Source organism: Monodon monoceros, unplaced genomic scaffold (genome assembly GCF_005190385.1).
Source record: "Monodon monoceros isolate NGI ecotype Baffin Bay Population unplaced genomic scaffold, NGI_Narwhal_1 Super_Scaffold_12, whole genome shotgun sequence".
In the NCBI taxonomy this organism is placed as follows: domain Eukaryota; kingdom Metazoa; phylum Chordata; class Mammalia; order Artiodactyla; family Monodontidae; genus Monodon; species Monodon monoceros.
The window spans coordinates 17,347,127-17,374,715 of record NW_021703768.1 but is presented as its reverse complement, the minus strand read 5'-3'; the positions used below and the strand labels follow the sequence as shown (position 1 = coordinate 17,374,715).

At 35.6% G+C, this 27,589-nt stretch overlaps 1 protein-coding gene across 2 annotated transcripts in view; it reads left to right on the top strand.

Annotated features, from left to right (window-relative positions):
• Nucleotides 1-27,589, top strand: part of CDH18 (cadherin 18) — a 340,967-nt gene that overhangs the window by 95,955 nt on the left and 217,423 nt on the right. For both annotated transcript variants that reach the window (XM_029217299.1, XM_029217297.1), the window contains exon 3: nucleotides 11,845-11,964. In XM_029217299.1, the coding sequence (XP_029073132.1) occupies nucleotides 11,845-11,964 (120 nt within the window). The remainder of the gene's footprint in view (nucleotides 1-11,844; nucleotides 11,965-27,589) is intronic.

Genomic DNA, 27,589 nt, shown 5'->3' with positions numbered 1-27,589 from the left:
CCTCTGCAGTTGTGATACCCTTCCCACTTGTGGATTGTCACACCAGGGGTATGGGTTTCACTAGACTGCATCTCTGCCCCTCCTATAGTCTCCATAATGGCCTTTTCTTAACTCCTTAGTTGTAGAAATTCTGTTCTGCTGGTCTTCAGGTTGTTCTCAGAGATAGTTGTTCTATATGTGGTTGTAGTTTTAGTGTGTCCATGGGAGAAGGTGAGCTGAGGATTTTCATCCTTTGCTATCTTGAACTGGACTTGGAGTTATCTACTATTAAATTTCAATTAATCAATCCTAATCTGACTTTGCCATTGACTTTCCTCATGGAAGAAAATTAGTATTGAATTTTTGGTAGCACACTGAACAATTGTTGGCAAAGGAATCATACAAGCCATGGTTCCATTTAACTAAGGCCATCACAATGGAATGTTTCCCCAGTCTCACTGATGTGTTCATTAGTGTAAGTCTAACTAAATGACCTCAGTAAATCTTCCACTGCTGTATCACACTGAAGTGCCATGAAATATTGGAAAAATTGTGCTCCTTCTGAAGGGGGCACTGCTTTGGAAATTTATCACAGCATGGCATGTATATATGGCAAGGAAGAAGCAAACAGAAAAATAAGAACATGTGATGGCCTTTGTTTTACCCAACTGTTTGTGGCAAACTGTTATCAGCAACAGAAAGAAACTCAACTAGAAGAATCTAAGTGCACATCAGTAAACAATACGGAATATCATGTAGCTGTGAAAATTATATTTACCAAGATGGCATGGACATTTCCATGCCATGTGCTGTTATTACAGAAAAAGCTGCATAGAGTTCAGTTTAGTATGTACATGACTACAAGACAGACCTTTGAATGAGTGGAGAGAGTTATGAAAAGACATGTAAGACACGGCTATGATTGCTTTTCTTAAGGGAAATGGGACAGGATGTATATTTTTCTTACTAAGATCATGTTTGACTTCTTTTTTTTCTTTTTAACATCTTTATTGGGGTATAATTGCTTTACAATTATGTGTTAGTTTCTGCTTTTTATAACAAAGTGAATCAGTTATACATATACATATGTTCCCATATCTCTTCCCTCTTGTGTGTCCCTCCCTCCCACCCTCCCTATTCCACCCCTCCAGGCGGTCACAAAGCACCGAGCTGATCTCCCTGTGCTAGGCAGCTGCTTCCCACTAGCTATCTACCTTACGTTTGGTAGTGTATATATGTCCATGCCTCTCTCTCTCTTTGTCACAGCTCACCCTTCCCCCTCCCCATATCCTCAAGCCCGTTCTCTAGTAGGTCTCTGTCTTTATTCCTGTCTTACCTCTATGTTCTTCATGACATTTTTTTTCTTAAATTCCATATATATGTGTTAGCATATGGTATTTGTCTTTCTCTTTCTGACTTACTTCACTCTGTATGACAGACTCTAGGTCTATCCACCTCATTACAAATAGCTCAATTTCATTTCTTTTTATGGCTGAGTAATATTCCATTGTATATATGTGCCACATCTTCTTTATCCATTCATCCAATGATGGGCACTTAGGTTGTTTCCATCTCCAGGCTATTGTAAATAGAGCTGCAATGAACATTTTGTTACAGACTCTTTTTGAATTATGGTTTTCTCAGGGTATATGCCCAGTAGTGGGATTGCTGGGTCATATGGTAGTTCTATTTGTAGTTTTTTAAGGAACTTCCATATTGTTCTCCATAGTGGCTGTACCAATTCACATTCCCACCAGCAGTGCAAGAGTGTTCCCTTTTCTCCACACCCTCTCCAGAATTTATTGTTTCTAGATTTTTTGATGATGGCCATTCTGACATGTTTGACTTCTTTAATTTAAAATATTCTGTAAGATAAATGCAATAAACAAAAAGAGATTGCTTTGAGTAGGAGTATATCTGTATTGTCCTCTCAGCAAAGAGATGTAAGAGCACCAGTCTTGGGATTGCTTTGTAACTAAATTTACACTCTGTGTGATTAAAGCAGCTACTGACAAAGTCACGGAAACCTTGGTGATTCCAAGCAACATTTCATAAACCTCTTCCACCTGGTTTAATTTTCAGTCTTAAAAACATATATATACACATATATATATATATGCGTATATATGCACACATACACAAAATGACACTTATACACATTTTATAATAAAATTATGTATAATTATATATATATATATATATGCACACAATAATAATAATATAACCAGCCTAGTGAGGCAATAAAACTCTGTGGTCTATACTTTGATTTACCTGATTGAGTGCTTTGCAAACACCTGTATGTACAGAACCAAAGTAGCATGCATGTGATATATTTATGTTTGTATATTTTAAATAATCTAGATCATATGTTTAAATAATTTGATCTCAGGAATTCATTTGGGTATACATCAAGAGAGAAAACAGGAAGAAACATTGTATATAGATGAGCCAAAGAGCAAGAACTATAATTATAAAATATTTTATGTAACTGTATCATAAAGGCCATTTTCCCCAAACATTGTGTAGTATTTTCAATTCAAAAGAGTCATTTTCAGCAAAGTTCCACAGGAACATTGTAGAGGGTGGCAGTTCAGTAGACAGTGCCCCTGAGGGAGGATAACTTGACGCAAAGTAACACTAGCCCAACCATAGTTTGCAGTGTGAGTGAGAAATCAACTCTTATTGTTTAATGCCTCTGAAATGTAGGGATTGTTACTGCAACATAATTTAACCCACTCTTTCTGATATTTCTCCCCTTGACACCTCAGAGAGGATATTCCAAAAGTAGTTTGAAATACATAAGTATATCAAAAAGAAATCATAATAACAAGATAGTGTGCCAACAGTGGATAAATCCAGAGATTCCAAAAATTCCAGAGCATTGAAAACACTAAAAATTAATTAATGGGGTAAAAGAGACAGATCAAATTTACAGGCCTAAACACTAAAGGTGAAAACTGTTCTGCCCCCAAATCCCCTGTAAATACAAAAAAACAGAGGAAGTCACTTGGGCAACTTATTAAAGATTTCAAAGCAAGGCAGAATTTTTTCAACCTATTCTGTACATACAAAGAAAATGTGTTTTTATTATACCCTTAAAACCTTTGATTTTGATTTGGTTTGGTTTGCTTTGATTTTCCTAAGGATGGCTCACATAGGGGTATGGGGACATAAGGATGAAGCAGAAAATAGCTTCCAGTAAACCAGAAAAACCCACATAAGAGGGGAACAAAAATGAATAAAAGAGCTCTTACCAGTAAGTAAATATCAAAAAGTCCTTGCTTCTGATGCAAACGACTCCTCCCTCTGGGGACACAAGAGTCCTTGATCTGCCTGGCAATATATGAACCCATTCTGCCACACTTATTAAGATGTAGCACTCCAACTTAACAGGGGAAACATCAAATCCATTTTTAAAATTTCTATTTAAAATTTTATGCTTTATTGAGGTATAATTGACAAATAGGAATTGCATATAGGTAAGGTGTACAACTTGATGTTTTGATGTATGTGTACATCGTCAAATGATCACTATGGTCAAGCTTATTAACATATCTATCACCTCACATAGTTACCATTTTCTTTTTTCCTTCCTTTTTTTAATGTGTGTGTGTATGTAGTGAGAAGACTTAAGATCTACCCTCTTAGCAAATTTCAAGTATGCAATACAGTATTGTTTACCATAGTCACTTTGCAGTACATTAAATCTACAAAACTCATTCATCTTGCATAAGTGAAACTTTATATCCTTTTCCAACATCTCCTCATTTTCTCTCTCTCTGCCCTACCCCTGGCAGTCACCATTGTATTCTCTGTTTTAGGAGTTCGAATATTTTAGAGTCCACATATAAGTAAGATAATGCAGTATTTGTCTTTCTGTGTCTCGCTTATTTTCCTTAGTATAATGCCCTCCAGGTTCACCCATGTTGTTGCAAATGGCAGGATTTCCTTCTTATTTTAAGGCTGAAATATAGCTATATCTGTATCACATTTTCCTTATCTATTCATCTCTCCGTGGACATTTAGGTGTTTCTAATGACCTCAAATATATAACTGAAAAAATATCAAAGATGAAAAGATGATGAATTATATATGTTTCCTCAGAAATCATTACAGGCACAACATCTGCTGCTTAAAATCAATGTAGCAAGAGATAGGGATTTAAACATTTTATCTATAATAATAAAAGTAATGCTACCATAATTAAAATTAATAAGTAATTAAAATTGCATGGTGGGGGAGAGATATTGGGAGGTAATGTAGATGCAGTGCATTCTTCATCTTTAATTATATCAATGACAATTTTCAATTGTGATACAATCAGAAAATTTTAAATTAAAATGAAAGAACAAATATTAGGGCAAAAAAATGTTGCTACTTTTAATAGTAGATCTGGTAGGAGTAGGTATGGGACTAAAAAATAAAGAGGATTTTAATTTTATATCTGTATTGTTATGTTTTATTTTTGGTTACTGTAAAATATGGAGACTGTGCTATTAAGATATTTAAAAATCAAATTTTCAGCTAACTGGTGAAAAAGAAATTGAAATTATTGTATTTCCTCAATGATTGATATTCATGACTGAATGTCAGTTGCTTATGTGAGTGGATATGTACACATATATATACATAAATATGTATATATAATATATAGTATATACTTTATAATCTTTTATTAAACACTTCTTAAAAATTATTGCAACTTTTGTGAGCAAAGAAGGACAAAATATTTCTTCCCTGGTATTCTGTTTGGTAGTAATTGTTTCATAGTTTATTGGTTTTGATTTTATTTCTGCTTTTGTTTTTATCATTGAATGAAAATTCAGTTTAAATAATAGTGCACTATTCAGAAAAATGCTGAACTTGTTAATAACTTATTTTTTAAATGGAATACTTTGTAAAGCATGAGCATTGAAGCAACTTATAGATACAAATTCTAATTTTTGATAAGAAATTGATATAAAATCAGCAATTATGCAGTGCACTTGATTATCACACATGCTAAACTAGGGAATACTTTAAGAAGTATTGAATTACTATTCCTCTATATCTGTAAATAGATTGATAGAGTATATATATGTATGAATTTTCCTCCACATTAAAAACATTCTTCCCGAAATTCTCATTTTAAAATTTTGCATAAAATAGACAGCTCTCCAAATGATATATTTGTCACATTCCAATATGTTAAGTAATTTCAAGTTATTGAATGTAAAGAACACCCAGATTCTCATTTGAAAGTAGTACCTATATTAGAGTCAAGTTCAGAACCTAATCTTTATATTTGGTAAAGTATAGTCATTATTCAGAAAAGAAATGAAGGATACTTAGGGAGAGACTTGTTAATACCTTCTGCATGCATTGGAGCTTAATCAGGAAAATCAAATCCACTGTCATGTAGTTCAATAGAAGGAACTGAGCCTGTGGAACAAGTTACAAAAATGGTAGGAGAAATGAAAAGCCAAATGGTGAACTGTGAGGCAACCACTGAAGGAATTGAGCATCCTTATGGCTGGGAGGGTGGTGTTACCTGACCCCAGGAGCTGGGTTTTAGTGGACAGACATGGGAAACACTAATCAATGTCAATGACAGGTGTTAGATTCCTACAAACATCAGAACAGGGTAGGAAAGTAATGTGAGGACAACATGCAAGTGGATTTAGAAGATATGTAAGACTAGTAGGGATATGATAGTCAAGTCACTTTTTACTGCAACCATTTACTCTGTACAGAAATCAAGAGAATTGTGAGCATTCTATAAGGCTACAGAAGAGTACATCACTGTTGTCGGTACTTGGAGATTTCTCCCCCCTAAGTATTTTATATACAGACTCTGCTGACAAAATATATTTACTGACTTGGCCTTTGGCTATGGTGTGTATGTGAGGTGAAATATAATGCTGCCTCTCTACAAGTAAATGCATCTGGACAGGCATTACATACCACCAAGGAAACAGACAAGAACAAGGCAGAAGATCTTGTAACTATTAATACTCAACAGATCACGACTGAATGTTGCAATGGCGTAGATGGGAAAGAATGTCACAGCAAAACAGAGAGGGCCAGCTTGAATTCTGCCTTCTCAAATTGTTAACTATATAACCTTTATGTACCTCGATGCTCCCATCTGTAAAATGGCATTGTGTGTAATTTTCTCAATAGATTTATCTTATTATTAAATTAAATGACATATAGCAGAGGGATCCCACATTACTGGCACTAAATACATATTTTTTTCCTTAATTTTTTCATTTATGGAATATGATAAGAAGTTTACTTGAGTAATGTCAAATCTCACATTTGGTAGTTCCATAAAAAGGATCTAATTGAAAGAACACAGAAACTAACAATAGCTGTGATTGAAAATATACAATTAGAATAGTGAATTCTGCTCTGTTACCCAGATGATTCGTAAGTGTACTTGCAGAGGATTTTTTTAATCCAGTGACTCTTGTGTGAATACTCAAGGCTTTATAAAATTACACGATGACTGGAATACTGCGCTATTTCTCTGTTGGTGAAATTACAGTCCTCCTGTGAGGAATGAAATTTAAGTTGTACCTTGATGACTATTACTTTTTCACAGTCCCTGGAAAAATCTTCTGGGAATTAAGCCCTAAGAGATTCCTTCAGAGAGGTACTCTCAGCCTTCATAAATCTCCAGCTTATTTTTACTTAGAATTCTTGCTCAATGTTAATTCACTTGAGATTTTTTTTTTTTTTAGAAGATGTTGGGGGTAAGAGTTTATTAATTAATTAATTAATTTATGGCTGTGTTGGGTCTTCGTTTCTGTGCGAGGGCTTTCTCTAGTTGTGTCAAGTGGGGGCCACTCTTCATCGCGGTACGCGGGCCTCTCACTGTCGTGGCCCCTCTTGTTGCGGAGCACAGGCTCCAGACGCGTGGGCTCAGTAATTGTGGCTCACGGGCCTAGTTGCTCCGCGGCACGTGGGATCCTCCCAGACCAGGGCTCGAACCCATGTCCCCTGCATTAGCAGGCAGATTCTCAACCACTGCGCCACCAGGGAAGCCCCCACTTGAGATTTTAACAGAGCTGTGAACCCTGACAAGTCATGAATAATGATTTGCAATCTCAGAGAATATTTGTTTGGTATTAAAATGCCTTATTAAATATTTCAAATTGATCTTCGGAGACTTTCAGGAAAGTCCCCTCTGTTTCTCATTGATATGTAATGTTACAAAATGTGTGCTGTTTATAAAACAGTAGTACAAAATGAAACCACATGGAAAGACTGACACAGGGCAGTCCCAAAAGGAAACAAGACACGTTTTATTGTAGAAAAGAGATCTTGAAAGCTTTTGTATGTACTTGAATCTTTTCATATTTGTTTCAAACATCAGCTGAGAGGCTCTAAACCCTAGCATGGGATTAGCTAAGTGTGCACCGTAGGAAATATTTAACGTGAAAATATTGTACACTAAATAGCCGATGAAACTTTAAGATGCAATGTTTCTGTGGTTATTGTTTTTAATGAAAACAGTTGTAAAAATTAAAAATGCTTATATAGCGCTTTTTAAAGTTTTCTTCGATTGGAAGCCAGTTATGTAGGGAAGGGACTGTTGGTTTAATATCTATTGACCAAATCCATATAATAATTTCCAGAGAAAATTAGATTCTTATTTTGATATTCTAGTGGAATAATGGACTTTTAGGTATATTTACGTATTTTTCTTTGGAAATCTAGCACTGTAGAGGATAACAATTTTCTCTTTTCTATTATGTACACAGTTAAGGCCCATAGCATGAATAAAGGAATTGAATTGTCCAATGTGGGATACTTTTCTCTGACATAGATATATCCATACCAATAATTTCTTTTTCACTTAAACTTTTAACCAGGAATAAAAAAGTCTTTATTAAAATGACCAATGTAACTAATTAATTTACTTAGAATGCTAATAGGTGGATCACTTGTAATGCCTAATATTCAGAAAAAAAATCAAATACCATTAATTCCTACCTAATTTAATTTTATCTACTTGTGAGATTAACTTTTGATTTTATCTCCTTTTTGATGTTCTGGCATCAAATAGTCTACGATATTATCAATCATTTTTTTCTTGGCTTGTAACTTCAGACTCTTGTCCAGAGTCAAAGAACAACCGTAAATTCTGAGAATAAATGTCACTTCCTTCCACTGCAGCCGTAGCACAATGTATCAGTTTGCTAGGGCTGCTTGCACCAAAGGACCACAAACTCGGTAGCTTAAACAACACAAGTTTATTGTATCACTGTTCCTGAAGCTAGATGCCTGAGGTCAAGGTATCAGCAGGGCCATGTTCCCTCTTCAAGCACTGGGGAAGCATCTGCTCCAGCCGTCTCATCCAGCTTCTAGTGTTTTGCTGGCAGTCTTTGACTTACCTTGGCTTGTGCAAGTATCACCTTGATCTCTGCCTTCATCTTCACATAATGTACTTTCTGTGTGTGTATGTGTGTGTGTGTGTGTGTGTGTCTGTCTGTCTCCCTCTAAATTTCCTGTTTTTATAAGGACACCAGTCATATTAGGGTAGGGGCCCAGACTATTGCAGTGTGATTTTGTCTTAATTAATTACATTTATAATGACCCTATTTCCTAATAAAATCACCTCTTAAAGAACTGGAGTTCAGAAATTCAACATATGAACTTTGAGGGAAAACAGTCCAACTCATAACACACACCCTAAAGTGTTTTATGTTTTATTATTTATATATTTCTAATGAAAAAAAAAAAAGCCTTTTTTTTTTCCTTAATGTAAAAGGACTTCCAAAAGCACCAATGGTTCTTAAAATGTTCCCATCAAACCTTCAAATAGACAAGAAAATAAAATAAGTATAATGTTTTCCTTTTGGTTTAGAACTCCTTGGTAGTGAATCTTTGAACAATTTATTTTCCACCCCTGCTATTTAACTTACTCCTGCTGTATTCTGGGGCAGGTTGATTTTTGGTTGAGTTGGGCTGTGCTCCCTTCAACCAGCAATCTGTTTACTCAAAGTGGCAGACTGATACCTTCAGATGCCACCAAATACGATAGAGGTAATTTACTGTTCTTTGCTTTACACACAAATATAATTGCCCACTACCCTTGAGACCAACAGTACAGAGGTATCTGTGATTAATAATGACCATACTTTTTGACCACGGTAGATAGAGAGTTAGTATATTTTCTTTCTCTCCTCTGGAACTCTTTTCTGCTCTGCCCACTTCTTTTCGGTACTTTAAACCATCACTTAGTCAACACCACCATACTACTTTTATTTCTTTTCTTCCTCCTTTTCTCCTTTTTCTTCATTTCATTTGTCACTCCACTCATGCATCGCAGCTTTCACTTAACAAGCCTGGGCTTTTAAAGACAGCTCAAGCCAAGCAGAGCACTCTTTCTTTCCTGTGATGGTCCAGCCTGTCACAGTAAATGATGTGTGATCTTGCACTATTTGCCTTTCCCAGTTTTCTTCATGGAATGGTTGCTTTGGGGCTACAGTTGAGACATTAAAATTATTTAGACCTAAATCACTATTGTAAGGCCACAGCAAGTTTTAAAACCTGAGCATTTTACAACTGTGGTTTCTTAAAAGGTGGCCATTATTTTACTGCTTTCTATCTATAGTGGTTTTTTTTTTTTTTTTTTTTTGAATCCTAGTGATTCTTGTATGCCCGGTATGATCAGCATTTTTTCCTATAAGATCAAAGATTTGACTGGTATAATTTTATAGCATTTTAACCATAACATGGGCTTTCTTACACATTTTAGAGTCTGACGTGGGTACCTACTACAGATTTTAGTTTCTTCAGTGAGGTACCAAATGAAACCAACATTTTTGGGTAAATATCTACCTACTGCTATTCTCTGAACAAGCTGGAGAGATGAATATGGGTATGGAACAGGTGTTGAGACGTCACAGAAGTCTTTAATGTTCTATAGTAATTATTATACTTAGTCATGGAAGAGGTAGTCTACATGTGACTAGCTCTGGAAAGTATATCAAGCCAGAAATCATAGTGCTATAATGAGAAATATTATGGTACACATCCAAGCCCAGATAAGGCTGTCTAAGAATGGACTAACAGTGAAGCAAGAAGATATAGATTTTAAACTTTAAAATTTGAGGTCATCATAGATTCACATGCATTCATGAGAAACGATATAGATTCCTTGTACCCTTTACCCAGTTTTACCCCTTGCTAACATCCTGCAAAATATCCAATATAAAACAATATCATAACCAGGCTATGGGAATTATTTACCAATTTTATTTAGATTTCCCTAGTTTTACTTGTATGTGTATGTATGTGTTTAGTTTGCACATATCCATAATCAAAATACTGAACAATTCCAGCATCATCATTATCTCTCATGTTGCCCTTTTATGACCAAACCCACCCCTTTCCACTCCTTCTTTCCCAGACTCTGGAAACTACTAATCTGTCATCCACTTCTAAAATTGCATCACTTCAAGAATGTTAAATAAGTGGAATCATACAGTATATAGCCTTTGAGGATTGTCTTTTCCCCTCCTGGGTATGATTCCCTGAAGATTTATCCAAGTTAGTGCCTATATTAATATTCTGTTCATTTTTATTGCTAAGTAGTATTCCATAGTAATACTGTACCATGGTTTGTTTAACCATTTTCCCGTTGAAGGATATCTGGGCTTCTTCTAGTTTGGTGCTACTAAGAATAATGTTGCTGTGAATATTTGTAAATAGGCTTTTATGTGAACGTATATTTTTATTACTTTAGCATAAATGCCCAAGAGTACAATCTGCTGGATTGTATGGTAAATGTATGTTTGTTTATTTAAGAATTTTCTAAACTTACATTTCCACCAGCAGTGTATGAGAGGCCTAATTTCCTGCCAGAATTTGGTGTCACCATTATGTTTTATTATCCACAATTAGAAATTTCTCTTAGGTATAACACAGTCCTTTTCTTCTGAGTGTGCATAATTACTAGTTATATTTTTGCTTAGCCTCTCAATGTAAAAATACTATTTAGAGGCCAAAATCATGGCATTTTATTAAAAATCTTTATACAGTCATCCCTCAGTATCTGCAGGCAACTGGTTCCAGGACCCCCGTGGACACCAGAACCTGCAGATACTCAGGTCCCGTAGCTGGCCCTCCATATCCATATCCGTGGGTTCCATATCCAGAAATTCAACCACAGCAGATCATAACATAGTACACAATCAACAGTTGGCTGCATTTGTGGATGTGGAACCATATATATGGAGGGCCAACTATACATTTATGTTCTACTAATAAGGATTGTCAAATGAACTTGGCATACTAAGTCTATTAACTTTTCTAGGATCCTTTGAAGGTACAGAAAAAGTTTTGTTTAAAGTTGTGTCTGAATTCCAATGTAGAAGTAAAAACTTTGTAGTTAAGTAGATATTAGACCCTTAGTAGGTCTAATATAACTGAACTGAAGTGAAGTCAGACCCAAATCATAGACTTAACTACTAAAATTAAAAACTGAAATTTGTCAGTACCCCCAGCATTGTTCAATAGTCAACTGTACACTCTCAAAATACTTTTGATTTTTATCCCCAGTTAACACCTATTTGATTCTTGAGCATTGACCCAACCCAACGCTGATTATGTGAGGGTTAAAAGAGACCCTTTATAATGGTATCAGCATATAAAGAATCACATTAAACTATCTGAAACCAAACACTCCATTCTGGGCTCTCATTTAGGACAATTAGTGGCGTGGAGAGAAAGCAGGGACCGTGTTTGAGAGATCTAAGAAATACAAGAAATTATCACTCTCCATAAGTATTTCAGCATTACCTTTTTCTGTGTACAAATTAATCATGTTTTTAATTCCATCACACACTAAAATTTGTTTTCCTGAATGCACAGGTACCTCTGTTCTACAGGTGACAGCCACTGATGCAGATGACCCTACCTATGGAAACAGTGCTCGGGTGGTTTACAGCATTCTCCAGGGACAGCCCTACTTCTCTGTAGACCCTAAAACAGGTTAGTGTTTTTAAGGATAATTTGTGTGCAGATGCATGCTACAATAAAAGAAAGCAATATTTTCATGTCTATGTACTCTTCTACATTAGACATTTTTATTTTAGCACATTAAAAAATGCCCTCACTTTTTCTAAAACAATGTGATTGAATAATTGAAGATAAATTAACTGCTCTCCTTAATATTTGATTATCCATCATTTATATCCATACCAGTAAAATGCTTCTTATATTTGCATATTTCTGTGACATTTAAATAAATGCTGTCTATTTAAAACAGAGGTTACATAACACTTCAGCCCTCAAGTATTGTGTTACGTAAAACAAATTAACTGAGAATAAAGCCAAACACATACAAGCATTTGTTAAGGAAAAATGTGAATTCTGCTTCACCTCTTCTCTTTTCTGTAGCCAAAATAATCATATCATATTATATTATGTGATGCCAAAATGAAAATGAAGGATACTCAAAAATTCATTTTAGGGCTATGTTATAGCAGCGTAGTCTAAAAACCACAAAAACTCATGGCCTTATTGACAAACCATTTGTAAATAGAAACTTGGCTAAAGCTAAATATAAACCCATTTTTAATGTAGCTAAATGTTCAGTATGAAGCGTTTCAAGTTTAATAAACAGTTTCAAGAACGTACATAATCAGGAGACACAGATGGAGCAGAGAGAGGTCCAGGATATTCCAGCAGCTTCCTGGGTCCTTTCTGGTCACGTGAGATGAATTCTGAATCAAGTTAACATGTGAGATCTTCAAGTAAAGGGCACTGCCACATAACTAACACAGAAGAGTCATATTTGGTCATAAATATCCCCTTATCCTCATATTGTTACATAGCATACAACAATTTTTCAGGGAACCCTGCTCAGTAAGTCTACAGATTACAGTTTATTAACCATTGTCTCAGGCAGTGAGGTACATCAGCTGAAATGATGCTATGGACAATCATACTCCAATAGTTAATGCTATTAGATTGCTAGGAGGATTGTCATTTTCATGTTTACAAGAAGGTGCCTTCTCTCTTTCCCTGGTGCACTCCAACACAAAGTACACTGGGCAGGAAGAGATCTCAGACATACTGCTTAACCCCTTAAATTTCTATAATTTAAGAAGAAAAGAATGAAAAAGGTGTATAGATATAGATATGTAAATGAAGAATATACACATATATATCCACATATTATATGCATTACAATAGTAAAATTAATTATAATATTTAATTAAGTGAAATAAAAAATAAGAATTGGGAGATAATAAAAATAAATAACATAATGTGACCTAAAGTGAATATGAGATATATAAGTTCTTGTAGTACTAAGCTATTACTGAATAGTTAGAAATAAAATTGTTTATTAACTGAATAATCAAAATTCTGGGACAAAAATTATATATCTCTCTATATATATGTATATATATATACATATATACATATATACGTGTATGTATATGCATATACATATATATATGTACATGTTGTTCTGGTAGGAGACTTTTAAATTAATCGAAAATATTTTTTATTGAGGTGTATTTGACATATAACACTGTAAATTTAAGGTGTACAAAATGTTGATTTAACACACTTACATATTGTAATATGGTAGCCATTGTAGTGATAGAAAATCTTAAGCCAAATCATTATTTGACAATAGCATTGCTCATTTTGTGGTACTTTCCCAATAACCATGGCTCTTTTATATATGAAAGATGTGTATTTCTCACTTTAAATATGCATCTTCCTGAAGGAAAGAAATGAGGAGACCGTTCCAGTTACCTTGTTTTAGGATTGCACAAACACATGTTCATGCATGCACACACATGCACATATACCTCGATTTACTCAACTGTCCTTATAGAAAGCCAAATTTTTATTTTTACATAAATATTATATTTACTTAATAGAACATGGCTAGGGTATAGACATCTTATATGGATTTTAAAACTTTCCACACACTTCTTGATCTTCTTTAATACCAAATACCAAATTCTGTGTGTTAGTGTATGTTTGAGTTATCTGTCTGAGTGTTTGCATGTGTTGGTGTGAGCACATGCAGGTAGGTGTGTGTGTGTGTGCATGCATATTTACTTTGGACAAAGAAAGCAGGCCACTGAGGACAAGATTTGACTAGTGTTAGACTCTGCTGTAGCTTGTGTTTTAGTGAAGCAAATACATCAAACACAATATTCAAATAAAAATTGCATTTGGTTGTACATATTTATTATGGGTTAATTAAGTACTTCAGGAAACAAAAATAATTATCTTAAATATAAATAGGCTGCTATTCAGGTACTGCTCTTTTGAAATGATCTTTGCTCCTACAATTTTTTCTTCCTTTCTTTAAGCAAAATGATTTATTGAATGAAGTGTATGCCTCCACGTTGATATGTTTTAATTTCAATATTGTATTGTCTGAAGCATCATGGGAGTCTACGGATATATGCTCTACTACAAAGATTGTTTAAATATGCAAATCTCTTAGCCTGCTGTCTGTAGAAAGTGCTAAGAGCGATTAGAAAACAAAATGCTGAGTATTCTCTTCAAAGCTAAGACTTTTTTGGTAATTTAAGCTTAAAAGACCTCTTACAATGCAATTAAACATCCTTAGAACTAATGAATTTAGTGAAAATTGTGCCTTAAATAACTGGAATAAAATACAAACATACTTAGAACTAAGGAATCAGTTGCTATAGATGAGATGTTATATAATAAATGTTGGGATAGTAGTTACTTAAAAATGTACATTTTAATAGTAATACTTTAATTCTATCCTTTCATTTAACATGACTATATGATAACGTTTCCAATTAGTACTTTCGATGAAGACAAATTATAATAAATCAGAACTTTTGTGCCCAAATAGAGTTGTGAGTGATTATGGTTAAGATCAGGACTTTGGATTGCCTTGTTTCCATCATGTTAAAAGGTACATCTTGGTACTTAACCTAATTTTCCAATGACAAGCTGCCAATGAGGCCTTGCTTCCTATTATATTAACTATGTATGAATTACTGTATCCAGAGAAAATAATTTTGTGGCTCTTGAGTCACTATACTATACACAATTTGTTTAATAAGGTATGTATTGTTTTCTACTGGAATCCCATTAATCAATATGATGAAACATAAATCTTGTGAATAATTTATTGTTTCAAATAAGTTTTGTTACAGAAACGATTTCATGATGTTTGCTTAATGTATAACAACAAAAGAGGAATACCCATTAATGAGTGATTTAACATTAACTACTATTTGAAACATACAGAAGGCTATGAAAAAATAACTGAGATGACAATGAATTGTAAAAGACATATAATATTTCCAGCCAGACTCATGTAGAAATCGTGTTAATGTAGGCTTTATGAGGATAATTCTACTTAAATATATTCATTTTAATTCAGCAAGAAAACACTTTTAGAGTTATTATATGGAGGAACCATTTTAATGTTCATGAAAACTACTAACCCTAAGCAAGTTATTTTGAGGAAGGCAGCTGAGTAAGGAAGCCATATGAAGTGGTCAGAGAACTGAAGTGAAGAGAAATCTGAGCTTATGGTTGTTTATTAACACAACTCAAATCTCAATCATACTCCAGTTAATATACTGTCAACTGCTTTAAAAATAAATTTATATGTACAAGAACTCTTTGCTTCCTTAGAAACTACAAAATTTAGGTCAGGAGGTGATAATAGAAGCTTGATGATTGAGTTGCTGCTATAAAATAACTACTTCCCTTGACTTAGGTCGAAGACAAAACCAGAAACCTACCATGTTTCTTTCCAGGGTCTTAGAATGGAGGATTCACAAAGGGTAGGTATGAGGTTTTTAAATGAGAATGCATATCTTTTAATGGTTGTGGTATTTATAGCCACTTGATGATTTTCTCCACTAGTTGTTTTATAGTCCACAACTTATGAATTACTTCTTGTTATTTTAGCTGGTACATATATGTTAAAGTATGCCTGTACCTATTTCACACAGAAATGTGTTGAATCTTCTTTATGGTCAATTCAGGAAACATGAAAACCTGGATTAAAACCTGATGTCAGGGAAAACAAGGGTATGCAGGTTTACAAAATCCTATTTATTCTTTATTTACAACTGTTTACAGTGCTAGCAGAGGTGAATACCAGCTCTTTTGACCATAATTAATATGAAACATAAATCAGCGAGAGTCAATGTTGGATTCTGTATAAATGGCACTAATAGTGGTTTTCTGCCACACACCTAATAAAGACTATTGACACATTTATGCAGTTTAATATAGATGCACTTATATTTTAAATTGTGAATCATTTTTCATGCGATCTTTATTAATTTTTACTTATTTAAAATGAATATTTAATTAGAAAATATAGTAGCTTAAAACATTTCTGTTGATAAATTCTACATTTAATTTTTAGATACATAAGAATAGTAAGACTAGAAAGGCTACCTTTTAATTATATATTGATACAAAGAACATACCAGATTTTTTTCAACACTTCTAGTTCACTTTAGTACTTGAATGTTTCTGGGACTTGATGTTAAAAAAGGGTAGACATTGGGCTTCAAATCTCTTGTCTGTCAAACCTTTCTGCATTAATGACATGCATTCCACAGGGAACAGGGCAGTTGACATCAAATAAAATGCACTACACCTATTGATGCCTATTGGTTCTAAAGGCACAAATAATATTACTACTTACTTTTAAAAGGCATTATTGTAAATATAATAAAGAAATACTTATTTGACCTTCCTATGAAAACAAATATTTAGTCATGTTATAGTTTAATTAGTATAGTGAAGTAATTCATATTTATTATTTTTCCAAAATACCAAGGGTTATTCCAAAATGACTTGGGAATACTTCATGGTCAAATCTTAGGATGTACTTAGTACCATAGTAAATTTATCAAGCTACTTAAATTTTATGTTCTAGTTTCCTTGTATGTATATTTATAATGAAAATGCCGATTCCAGCGAGGAGGGTAATGCAATGCTGTTACTTTATCCAGTCACTGGAAAAACATAGGTACTCAGTAAGGTTCTCTCATTTTGCTATCTTTCCTTTAACATTGACAAGAATTTCCAAAATTACTATATAGTTCACCATGATGAGTTTGAAAGAATCCATCTAAAGTAGAAAAAAAAGTGATTTCATTTGGAAGAATTCTTTTAGTCCAAATAACCACACAAAATTTTAAAAAATGAGTTCCACTATTAAATCTTATGTAAATTCCTTTTCTGAATTTTCAAAGAAAGTTGTCTTTATAAATATTATTTTTTCTTGCTTATTGTAACTTTTTTATTTAGTTTTTTTTTTTTGTGGTTCGCGGGCCTCTCACTGCCGTGGCCTCTCCCACTGCAGAGCACAGGCTCCAGCTGCGCAGGCCCAGCGGCCATGGCTCACGGGCCCAGCCACTCTGTGGCACGTGGGATCCTCCCAGACCAGGGCACTAACCTGTGTCCCCTGCATCGGCAGGTGGACTCTCAACCACTGCACCACCAGGGAAGCCCTTTATTTAGTTTTAAAATTTCCTTTTTTATCACTTTTAATTATCCACTGAAATGATTAATCTAGTCTTTTTTTTTTTAACATCTTTCTTGGAGTATAACTGATTTACAATGTTGTGTTAGTTTCTGCTGTGAATCAGCTATGTGTATACATATATCCCCATATCCGTTCCCTGTTGAGCCTCCTTCCCACCCTCCCTATCCTACCCCACTAGGTGGTCACAAAGCACTGAACTGACATCCCTGTGCTATGCAGCTGCTTCCCACTAGTGATTTTACATTTTTTGGTGCATATATGTCAATGCTACTCTCTCACTTCGGCCCAGCTTACCCTTCCCCCTCCCCATATCCTCAAGTCCAGTCTCTATGTCTGCATCTTTATACCTGTCCTGCCCCTAGGTTCATCAGAAGCATTTTTTTTAGATTCTTATATATGTGTTAGCATACAGTATTTGTTTCTCTCTTTCTGACTTACTTTACTCTGTATGACAGACTCTAGGTCCATCCACTTTACTACAAATAACTCAATTTCATTTCTTTTTATGGCTGAGTAATATTCCATTGTATACATGTGCCACATCTTCTTTATCCATTCATCTGTCGATGGACACTTAGGTTGCTTCCATGTCCCAGCTATTGTAAATAGTGTTGCAGTGAATATCGTGGTACATATCTCTTTTTGAATTATGGTTTTCTCTGGGTATATGCCCAGTAGTGGGATTGCTGGGTCATATGGTAGTTCTATTTTTAGTTTTTTAAGGGACCTCCATACTGTTCTCCATAGTGGCTATATCAATTTACATTCCCACCAACAGTGCAAGAGGGTTTCCTTATCTCCACATCCTCTCCAGCTTTTATTGTTTGTAGATTTTTTGATGATGGCCATTCTGACCAGTGTGAGAAGATACCTTATTGTGGTTTTGATTTGCATTTCACTAATGATTAGTGATGTTGAGCATCCTTTCATGTGTTTGTTGGCAATGTGTATATCTTCTTTGGAGAAGTATCTATTTAGGTCTTCTGCCCATGTTTGGATTGGGTTGTTTGATTTTTTTGATATTGAGCTGCATGAGCTGCTTGTATATTTTGGAGATTAATCCTTTGTCAGTTGCTTCATTTGCAAATATTTTCTCCCATTCTGAGGTTTGTCTTTTCATCTTGTTTATGGTTTCATTGGCTGTGCAAAAGTGTTTAAGTTTCATTAGGTCCCATTTGTTTATTTTTCTTTTTATATCCTTTTCTCTAGGAGGTGGGTCAAAAAAGATCTTGCTGTGATTTATGTCATAGAGTGTTCTGCCTATGTTTTCCTCTAAGAGTTTTATAGTGTCTGGCCTTACATTTAGGTCTTTAATCCATTTTGAGTTTATTTTTGTGTATGGTGTAAAGGAGTGTTCTAACTTCATTATTTTACATGTAACTGTCCAATTTTCCCAGCACTACTTATTGAAGAGGCTGTCTTTTCTCCACTGTATAGTCTTACCTCCTTTGTCAAAGATAAGGTGACCATATGTGCGTGGGTTTATCTCTGGGCTTTCTATCCTGTTCCATTGATCTATATTTCTGTTTTGGTGCCAGAACCATACTGTGTTGATTACTGTAGCTTTGTAGTATAGTCTGAGGTCAGGGAGCCTGATTCTTCCAGCTAGTTTTTCTTTCTCATGATTGCTTTGGCTATTCAGGGTCTTTTGTGTTTCCATACAAACTATAAAATTTTTGGTTCTAGTTCTGTGAAAAATGCCATTGGTATTTTGATAGGAATCTACTGAATCTGTAGATTGCTTTGGGTAGTATAGTCATTTTCACAATGTTGACTCTTCCCATCCAAGAATATGCTATATCTCTCCAGGGTCTTATAATTTTCTGCATACGGGTCTTTTGTGTCCTTAGGTAGGTTTATTAGTAGGTATATTATTCTTTTTGTTGCAATGGTAAATGGGAGTGTTTCCTTAATTTCTCTTTCAGATTTTTCATCGTTAGTGTATAGGAAGGAAAGAGATATATGTGTTTTAACTATGTCTCCTGCTACATTACCTAATTCATTGATTAGCTCTAGTAGTTTTCTGGTAGCATCTTTAGGAATCTTTATGTATAGTATCATATCATCTGCAAACAGTGTCACTTTTACTTCTTCTTTTCTGATTTAGATTCCTTTTATTTCCTTTTCTTCTCTGATTGCCATGGCTAACACTTCCAAAACTGTGTTGAATAATAGTGGTGAGAATGGGCAACCCTGTCTTCCTGATCTTAGTGGAAATGGTTTCAGCTTTTCACCATTGAGAATGATGTTGGCTGTGGGTTTGTCATAAAGGCCTTTATTATGTTGAGGTAATTTCCTTCTATCCCTACTTTCTGGAGAGTTTTCATCATAAATGGGTGTTTAATTTTGTCAAAAGTTTTTTATGCATCTGTTGAGATTATCATGTGGTTTTGTCCTTCATTTTGTTAATATGGTGTATTACATTGATTGATTTGCATATATTGAAGAGTCCTTGCATTCCTAGGATAAACCCCACTTGATCATGGTGTATGATCCGTTTAATGTGCTGTTGGATTCTGTTTGCTAGTATTTTGTTGAGGATTTTTACATCTATGTTCATCAGTGATATTGGCCTTTAGTTTTCTTTTTTTGTGGCATCTTTGTCTGGTTTTGGCATCAGCGTGACGGTGGCATGGTAGAATGAGTTTGGAAGTGTCCCTCCCTCTGCTATATTTTTGAAGAGTTTGAGAAGGGTAGGTGTAAGCTCTTCTCTAAATGTTTGATAGATTTCACCTGTGAAGGCATCTTGCCCTGGGCTTTTGTTTGTTTGAAGATTTTTAATCACAGTCTTATTATCAGTGCTTGTGGCTTGTCTGTTCATATTTTCTATTTCCTCCTGGTTCAGTTTTAGAAGGTTCTACTTTTCTAAGAATTTGTCCATTTCAACCAGGTTATCCATTGTATTGGCATATAGTTGCTTCTAGTAATCTGTCATGATCCTTTAGATTTCTGCAGTGTCAGTTATTACTTCTTTTTCATTTCTAATTCTGTTGATTTAAGTCTTCTACCTTCTTTTCTTGATGGGTCTGGCTAATGGTTTATCAACTTTGTTGATCTTCCTAAAGAACCAGCTTTTAGTTTTGTTGATCTTTGCTGTCATTTCCTTCAATTCTTTTTCATTTATCTCTGATCTGATCTTTATGATTTCTTTCCTTCTGTTAACTTTGTTTTTTGTTGTTGTTGTTCTTCTTCCTCTAATTGCTTTAGGTGTAAGGTTAGGTTGTTTATTTGAGGTGTTTCTTGTTTCTGGAGGTAGGATTGTATTGCTCTAAACTTCCCTCTTAGAACTGCTTTTGCTACATCCCATATGTTTTGGGTCTTCGTGTTTTCTTTGTCATTTGTTTCTAGGTGTTCATTGATTTCCTCTTTGATTTCTTCATGATCCCTTGGTTATTTAGTAGCATATTGTTTAGCCTCCATGTGTTTCTATGTTTTACATTGTTTTTTCCTGTAATTGCTATCTGGTCTCATAGTGTTGTGGTCAGGAAAGACACTCGATACAATTTCAATTTTCTTAAATTTACCAAGGCTTGATTTGTGACCCAATATATGATCTATCCTGGAGAATGTTCCATAAGCACTTGAGAAGAAAGTGTATTGTGTTGTTTTTATATGGAATCTCCTATAAATATCAGTTAAATCCATCTTGTTTAATGTGTCATTTAAAGTCTATGTTTCCTTATTTATTTTCATTTTGGATGATCTGTCCGTTGGTTAAAGTGGGGTGTTAAAGTTCCCTGTGTTACTGTCAATTTCCCCTTTTATGGCTGTTAGCATTTGTCTTATGTATTGAAGTGCTTCTATGTTGGGTGCATTGTAATTGTAAACAAATATTTACAATTGTTATATCTTCTTCTTGGAATGACCCCTTGATCATTATGTAATGTCCTTCTTTGTCTCCTGTAATAATCTTTATTTTACAGTCTATTTTGTCTGATATGAGAATTGCTACTCTCCAGCTTTCTTTTGATTTCCGTTTGCATGGAATATCTTTTTTCCATCTCCTCACTTTCAGTCTGCCCCTATGTCTGAAGTGAGTCTTTTGTAGACAGCATATATACATGTTTTGTGTTTGTTTTTGTATCCATTCAGCCAGTGTTTGTCTTTTGGTTGGAGCATTTAATCCATTTACATTTAATGTAATTATCGATAAGTATGTTCCTATTACCATTTTCTTAATTGTTTTGGGTTTGTTATTGTAGGTCTTTTCCTTCTTTTGTGTTTCCTGCCTAGAGAAGTTCCTTTAGCATTTGCTGTAAAGCTGGTTTGGTGGTGCTGAATTCTCTTAACTTTTGCTTGTCTGTAAAGGTTTTAATTTCTCTGTCAAATTTGAATGAGATCCTTGTTGGGTAGAGTAATCTTGGTTGTACGTTTTTTCCTTTCATCACTTTAAATATGTCCTCCCACTCCCTTCTGGCTTGCAGAGTTTCTGCTGAAAGATCCCTGTTAACCTTATGAGGATTCCCTTGTATGTTATTTGTTGCTTTTCCCTTGCTGCTTTTAATATTTTTTCTTTGTATTTAATTTTTGATAGTTTGATTAATATGTGTCTCAGCATATTTCTCCTTGGATTTATTCTGTATGGGATGCTCTGTGCTTCCTGGAGTTGATTGACTATTTCCCATATTTGGGAAGTTTTCAACTATAATCTCTTCAAATATTTTCTCAGTCCCTTTCTTTTTCTATTCTTTTTCTGGGACCCCTATAATTCGAATGTTCGTGCATTTACATTGTCCCAGAGGTCTCTGAGACTGTCCTCAATTCTTTTCATTCTTTTTTTCTTTATTCTGCTCTGAGGCTGTTATTTCCACTATTTTGTCTTCCAGGTCACTTATCTGTTCTTCTGCCTCAATTATTCCGCTATTGATTCCTTCTAGAGAAATTTTAATTTCATTTATTGTGTTGTTCATCATTGTTTGCTCTTTAGTTCTTCTAGGTCCTTGTTAAGCGTTTCTTGTATTTTCTCCATTCTATTTCCAAGATTTTGGATCATCTTTACTATCATTACTTTGAATTCTTTTTCAGGTAGACTGCCTATTTCCTCTTCATTTGTTTGGTTTGGTGGGTTTTTACTTTGCTTCTTCATCTGCCTCATATTTCTCTGTCTTCTCATTTTGCATAACTTACTGTGTTTGTGGTCTCCTTTTCTCAGGCTGCAGGTTCGTAGTTTGCATTGTTTTTGGTGTCTGCCCCAGTGGGTGTGGTTGGTTCAGTGGCTTGTGTAGGCTTCCTGGTGGAGAGGGCTGGTGTCTGTGTTCTGGTGGGTGGTGCTGAATCTTGTCCTTCTGTTGGGCATGGCCACATCCGGTGTTGTTTTTTGGGATGTTTGTAAACTTAGTATGACTTTTGGCAGCCTCTCTACTAATGGGTGGGCTTGTGTTCCTATATTGCTAGTTTAGCATGGAGCATCCAGCACTGGAGTGTCCTGGCCATTGGCTGGTGCTGGGTCTTAGTGTTGAGATGGAGATCTCTGAGAGAGCTCTTGCTGATTGATATTACATGGGGCCTGGTGGTCTCTGATGGTCCAATGTCCTGGACTTGGCTGTCCCACCTCAGAGGCTCAACCCGGACACCCAGCCAGAGCACTAAGACCCTTCCAGCTGCACGGCTCAGAGGAAAAAGAAGAAAAGAAAAGAAAAGAAAAAGAACACATAAGACCCCAAACCAAATGGTAAAAGCATAACTAAACAGACAAAAATCACAAAATGAACCATACACACACACACTCATAAGAAGAAAACAAACAACAAAAAAAAAATGAACAGTCAGAACCCCAGAACAAATGGTAAAAGCAAACCTAAAGAGAAAAATTCACACAAAAAAAGCATGCATATGCACACTCACAAAAAGAGAAAAAAGGAAAAAAATAATAAAATTTAAAAAATAAATTAAAAAAATTTAAAAAATGAAGAGAACAACCAAACCAATAATCAAATCCACCAGTGATAACAAGCACTAAAACCTAAACTAAGATAAACATAAAAACCAGAAACAAATCAGAGACAGCAAGCAAACCCCAAGTCTACAGTTGCTCCCAAAGTCTACCACTTCCATTTTGGGAAAATTCATTGTATATTCAGGTATTCCACAGATGCAGGGTTCACTAAGTTGATTGTGGGGTTTTAATCTGATGCTACTGAAGCTGCTGGGAGAAATTTCCCTTTCTCCTTTTTGTTTGCACAGCCCCTGGGGTTCAGCTTTGGATTGGCCCTGCTTATGCATGTCAGTCACCTGGGGGTTTCTGTTTCCTGCCCAGGCAGGGGGGCATTAAAGGGGGGGGGGGGGGGCTCTGGCTCACTCAGGCTGGGGAGAGGGAAGGGTACTCTAGTCATAATTGGAATGCGGGGCAAACCTGCAGCAGCAGAGAACAACATGACATTGCAACAGCCTGCAGTACACCATGTGTTCTCCCGGGGAAGTTGTCCCCGGATCATGGGACCCTGGCAGTGGCGGGGTGCACTGGCTCCTGGGAGGGGAGGTGTGGCTAGTGACCTGTGCTTGCACACAGGATTCTTGGTGGCTGCAGCAGCAGTGTTAGCATTCCATGCCCGTCTCTGGGGTCGAAGCTGATAGCCACGGCTCACACCCATCTCTGGAGCTCATTTAGGTGGTGCTCTGCCTTCTGTGGGGAGACAGGGAAGGAATCTCCTTTCCTCGCACACCCTGAAACAATGGTCTGTTGCCTTTTAGGCAGCTCCAGACTTTTTCCCGGACTCCCTCCCGGCTAGCTGTGGGGCACTAGCCCCCTTCTGGCTGTGTTCATGCAGCCAACCCCAGTCCTCTCCCTAGGATCTGACCTCTGAAGCCCAAGCCTCAGCTCCCAGCCCTGCCCATCATGGCGGGTGAGCAGACAAGCCTCTTGGGCTGGTGAGTGCTGGTCGGCACCGATCCTCTGTGTGGGAATCTCTCCGCTTTGCCCTCTGCACCCCTGTTGTTGCACTTTCCTCCATGGCTCCGAAGCTTCCCCCCGAACCCACCCCCTGTCTCTGCCAGTGAAGGGGCTTCCCAGTGTGTGGAAACTTTTCCTCCTTCACAGCTCCCTCCCAGAGGTGCAGGTCCCGTCCCTATTCTTTTGTCTCTGTTTTTCCTTTTCTTCTTTTGCCCTACCCAGGTATGTGGGGAGTTTCTTGCCTTTTGGGAAGCCTGTGGTCTTCTGCCAGCATTCAGTAGGTGTTCTGTAGGAGTTGTTCCACATGTAATTGAATTTTTGATATATTTGTGGGGAGAAAGTTGATCTCCACATCTTACTCCTCTACCATGTTGAAGGTCTCCCCTATAAATATTATTAATAAGAGAAAAATGCTTTTAGAAAATGTGGAATGGTAATTTAAAGGGAAATAAATTAGGCAAAATAACTAGCCTTTTAGCTTAAATATGATTGTCCCAACTCAGAATAGTGTCTCTAGATGAGGCAAAGTGGCATGCTTACTGTGAAGTAATTGTCTTTAATGCTTAGGTCTTAACCAATAATAGCTTTGATTCTCAAAAATGAGCTTATCTTAACTTCTTGTAGTAGAAATCAATCATCTATTAAAAAAGCACTTGGTGGAGGGCCTCAATGAATTTCCTAGGGTGTAACTGAAAACAAAGTTTGTAACATTCTTCAGTCTGCATGATGTAATTAAATACATCAACAATTTTGGTTGTATTTAACCTCAGTATTTAACTTCAAATGTATTTCATTTCAAAAATGAACAAAAAATGTTTGTAGAAAATCATTATATATATTTGTTTAAAAGATGTAAAGCCTCTTTAAATGTTTTATAGATTTCAATATTAATTTTTCATAATTCTATATGAAAATCTACTTGTACACAGTTTTTCCCCATAACAATATTTTATATTTATTAATAACTAAGAAGTTAAAACATTTAATTATGGCCCACAATATCTGTAGAAGGTAGAGTATTCCACAGTAGAATATGTTTTGTCAGTTTTTCTCCTTCATAGTCCATCCCTAATTCATATAATAACAATAATAATAATTGCATGCACAAAAATTTTCAAATAATTTTCCTATGATTGAGTACCTAACACACAAAAATATTAATTGGTAATCCCAATCCTAAAAAATTCGCCTCTCTTAGAGAAAAATGCAATGCAGTAATTCAAAGCTGTGTCATATCATCAATTTGCTGAAAGAAATATTGTCATACTTTGTCTTCTTTAGGAAAGAATTCTATAGAGTTCCTGAACTGCAACAGAGTGTATGGGGATTAACAACACAAGAAGTTCATTTTATATAGCATTTAAGAAATAGTTAACGCACTATGGTAGACACAAGTTGTTGTCCACTCAATACTGATTTCTTACTTTGCTGATCCAATCAGAACTCTGATTTTCTGTGTAGTGACATAACTCAGTTAAAAAATTAGATTTCCTAGCCTCCCCACAGCCTCTGTGACCCAGTTCTGGTCAGTGAGATATAAAGGAAAGACCCTTGGGGGTTTTTAGGAAAGTTTTGTTATCTCTATACAGGTGCCAGTGCTTCCTCTTTTGGTCTTTCAATCTTCTAGATTTAAGTAGAATTGACATATATACACTACCAAATGTAAAATAGATAGCTAGTGGGAAGCAGCCGCATAGCACAGGGAGATCAGCTTGGTGCTTTGTGACCACTAGAAGGGTGGGATAGGGAGGGTGGGAAGGAGACACAAGAGTATATATGTATATGTATATGGGTATATATGTATACATATAGCTGACTCACTTTGTTATATAGCAGAAACAAACACAACATTGTAAAGCACTTATACTCCAATAAAGATGTTAAAAAAACAAACAAACGTAATTTTTGGCAGTACGGTAGCAATTTTTTGATCATGCAACAAGTACACAAGATAAAAGTTACATGCAAAACATTGCTGAACAAGAGGCTGGCAGGGTTGTCACTCTGGATATGTTATTTTTATGTACAGGCACATTCAATGCTGATAGCTGGATCTTTGTGAAATGTGTTTTGCAGGACGATAAATCACCTTGATAGCACAATGCACTGCCCAGGCAGGTGTAGAGCAGGCTCCCCGAGATGACATTCATTCCTCTCAATCCAAAATCCATGATCCACAGAGAGCACCCTGCTCTCTGTGTATGAGTAGCCATTTTACAGTTCTCGTACCAGTACTAAACTGGAAAAGGAAATTTGTCATACTGGCTTAAGTTAAATATCAAAAGTTATACTAAAAGTTGATATTTGTAACATCAGAGAATAGAACCAAAGGCAGTTTTCTCTGATACTCCATTGAGAATGCATATTTGAAAAAAGAAAATTACTGTCGTCTTTAAGTAGCAAAGTATTTTTTTTTTAATTTTTTTTTTTTTTTGATGATGAGAAACAATGCCGTATTTTATTTTATTTTATTTTGCGGTGCGAGTCTCTCACTGTTGTGGCCTCTCCCATTGTGGAGCACAGGCTCCGGACACGCAGGCTCAGCAGCCATGGCTCACGGGCCCAGCCACTCCACGGCATGTGGGATCTTTCTGGACCGGGGCACGAACCCGTGTCCCCTGCCTCGACAGGCGGACTCTCAACCACTGTGCCACCAGGGAAGCCCGAAGTAGCAAAGTATTTTAAAGACACTATAGATGTCTGATAACTCTCCTTCTCCATAGCAAGGATATCAACATGTCCTATGACATGAACAAAATTGATAATATCTATTGAATTGAATTGCTATGGGTATAGTTCTCATGAAACAAAATTAAAGATTAGTGTTCTGTGTTAGTCAGTTAAAGTGTTTGTTTTAGCCTTAGATGGATTCATATAATTGAATGGGCTTAAATTGGACACTTAAGTGAATTTCATAGTATGTAAATTAAACTTAAATAAAGCTGTTGAACAAGCAAACAAAGAAATGAAACCAATTGAATCTGCCTTTTCACAAATATCAACTTCTTGTAACAAAGTTTACTAGCTGTTACCAGGAAGGGAAAACAATAATTTCACTGACTGTAAAATAGAAGTGATAGGAAATGATAGGAATCACTGTTGGTTAATTAGAACATGTTTTATACTATTTCTTCCTGGTAAAAAAAACAAAAACAAAAACAAAAACAAAAACATAGATTTATCTTCTTTTGTACTTCACT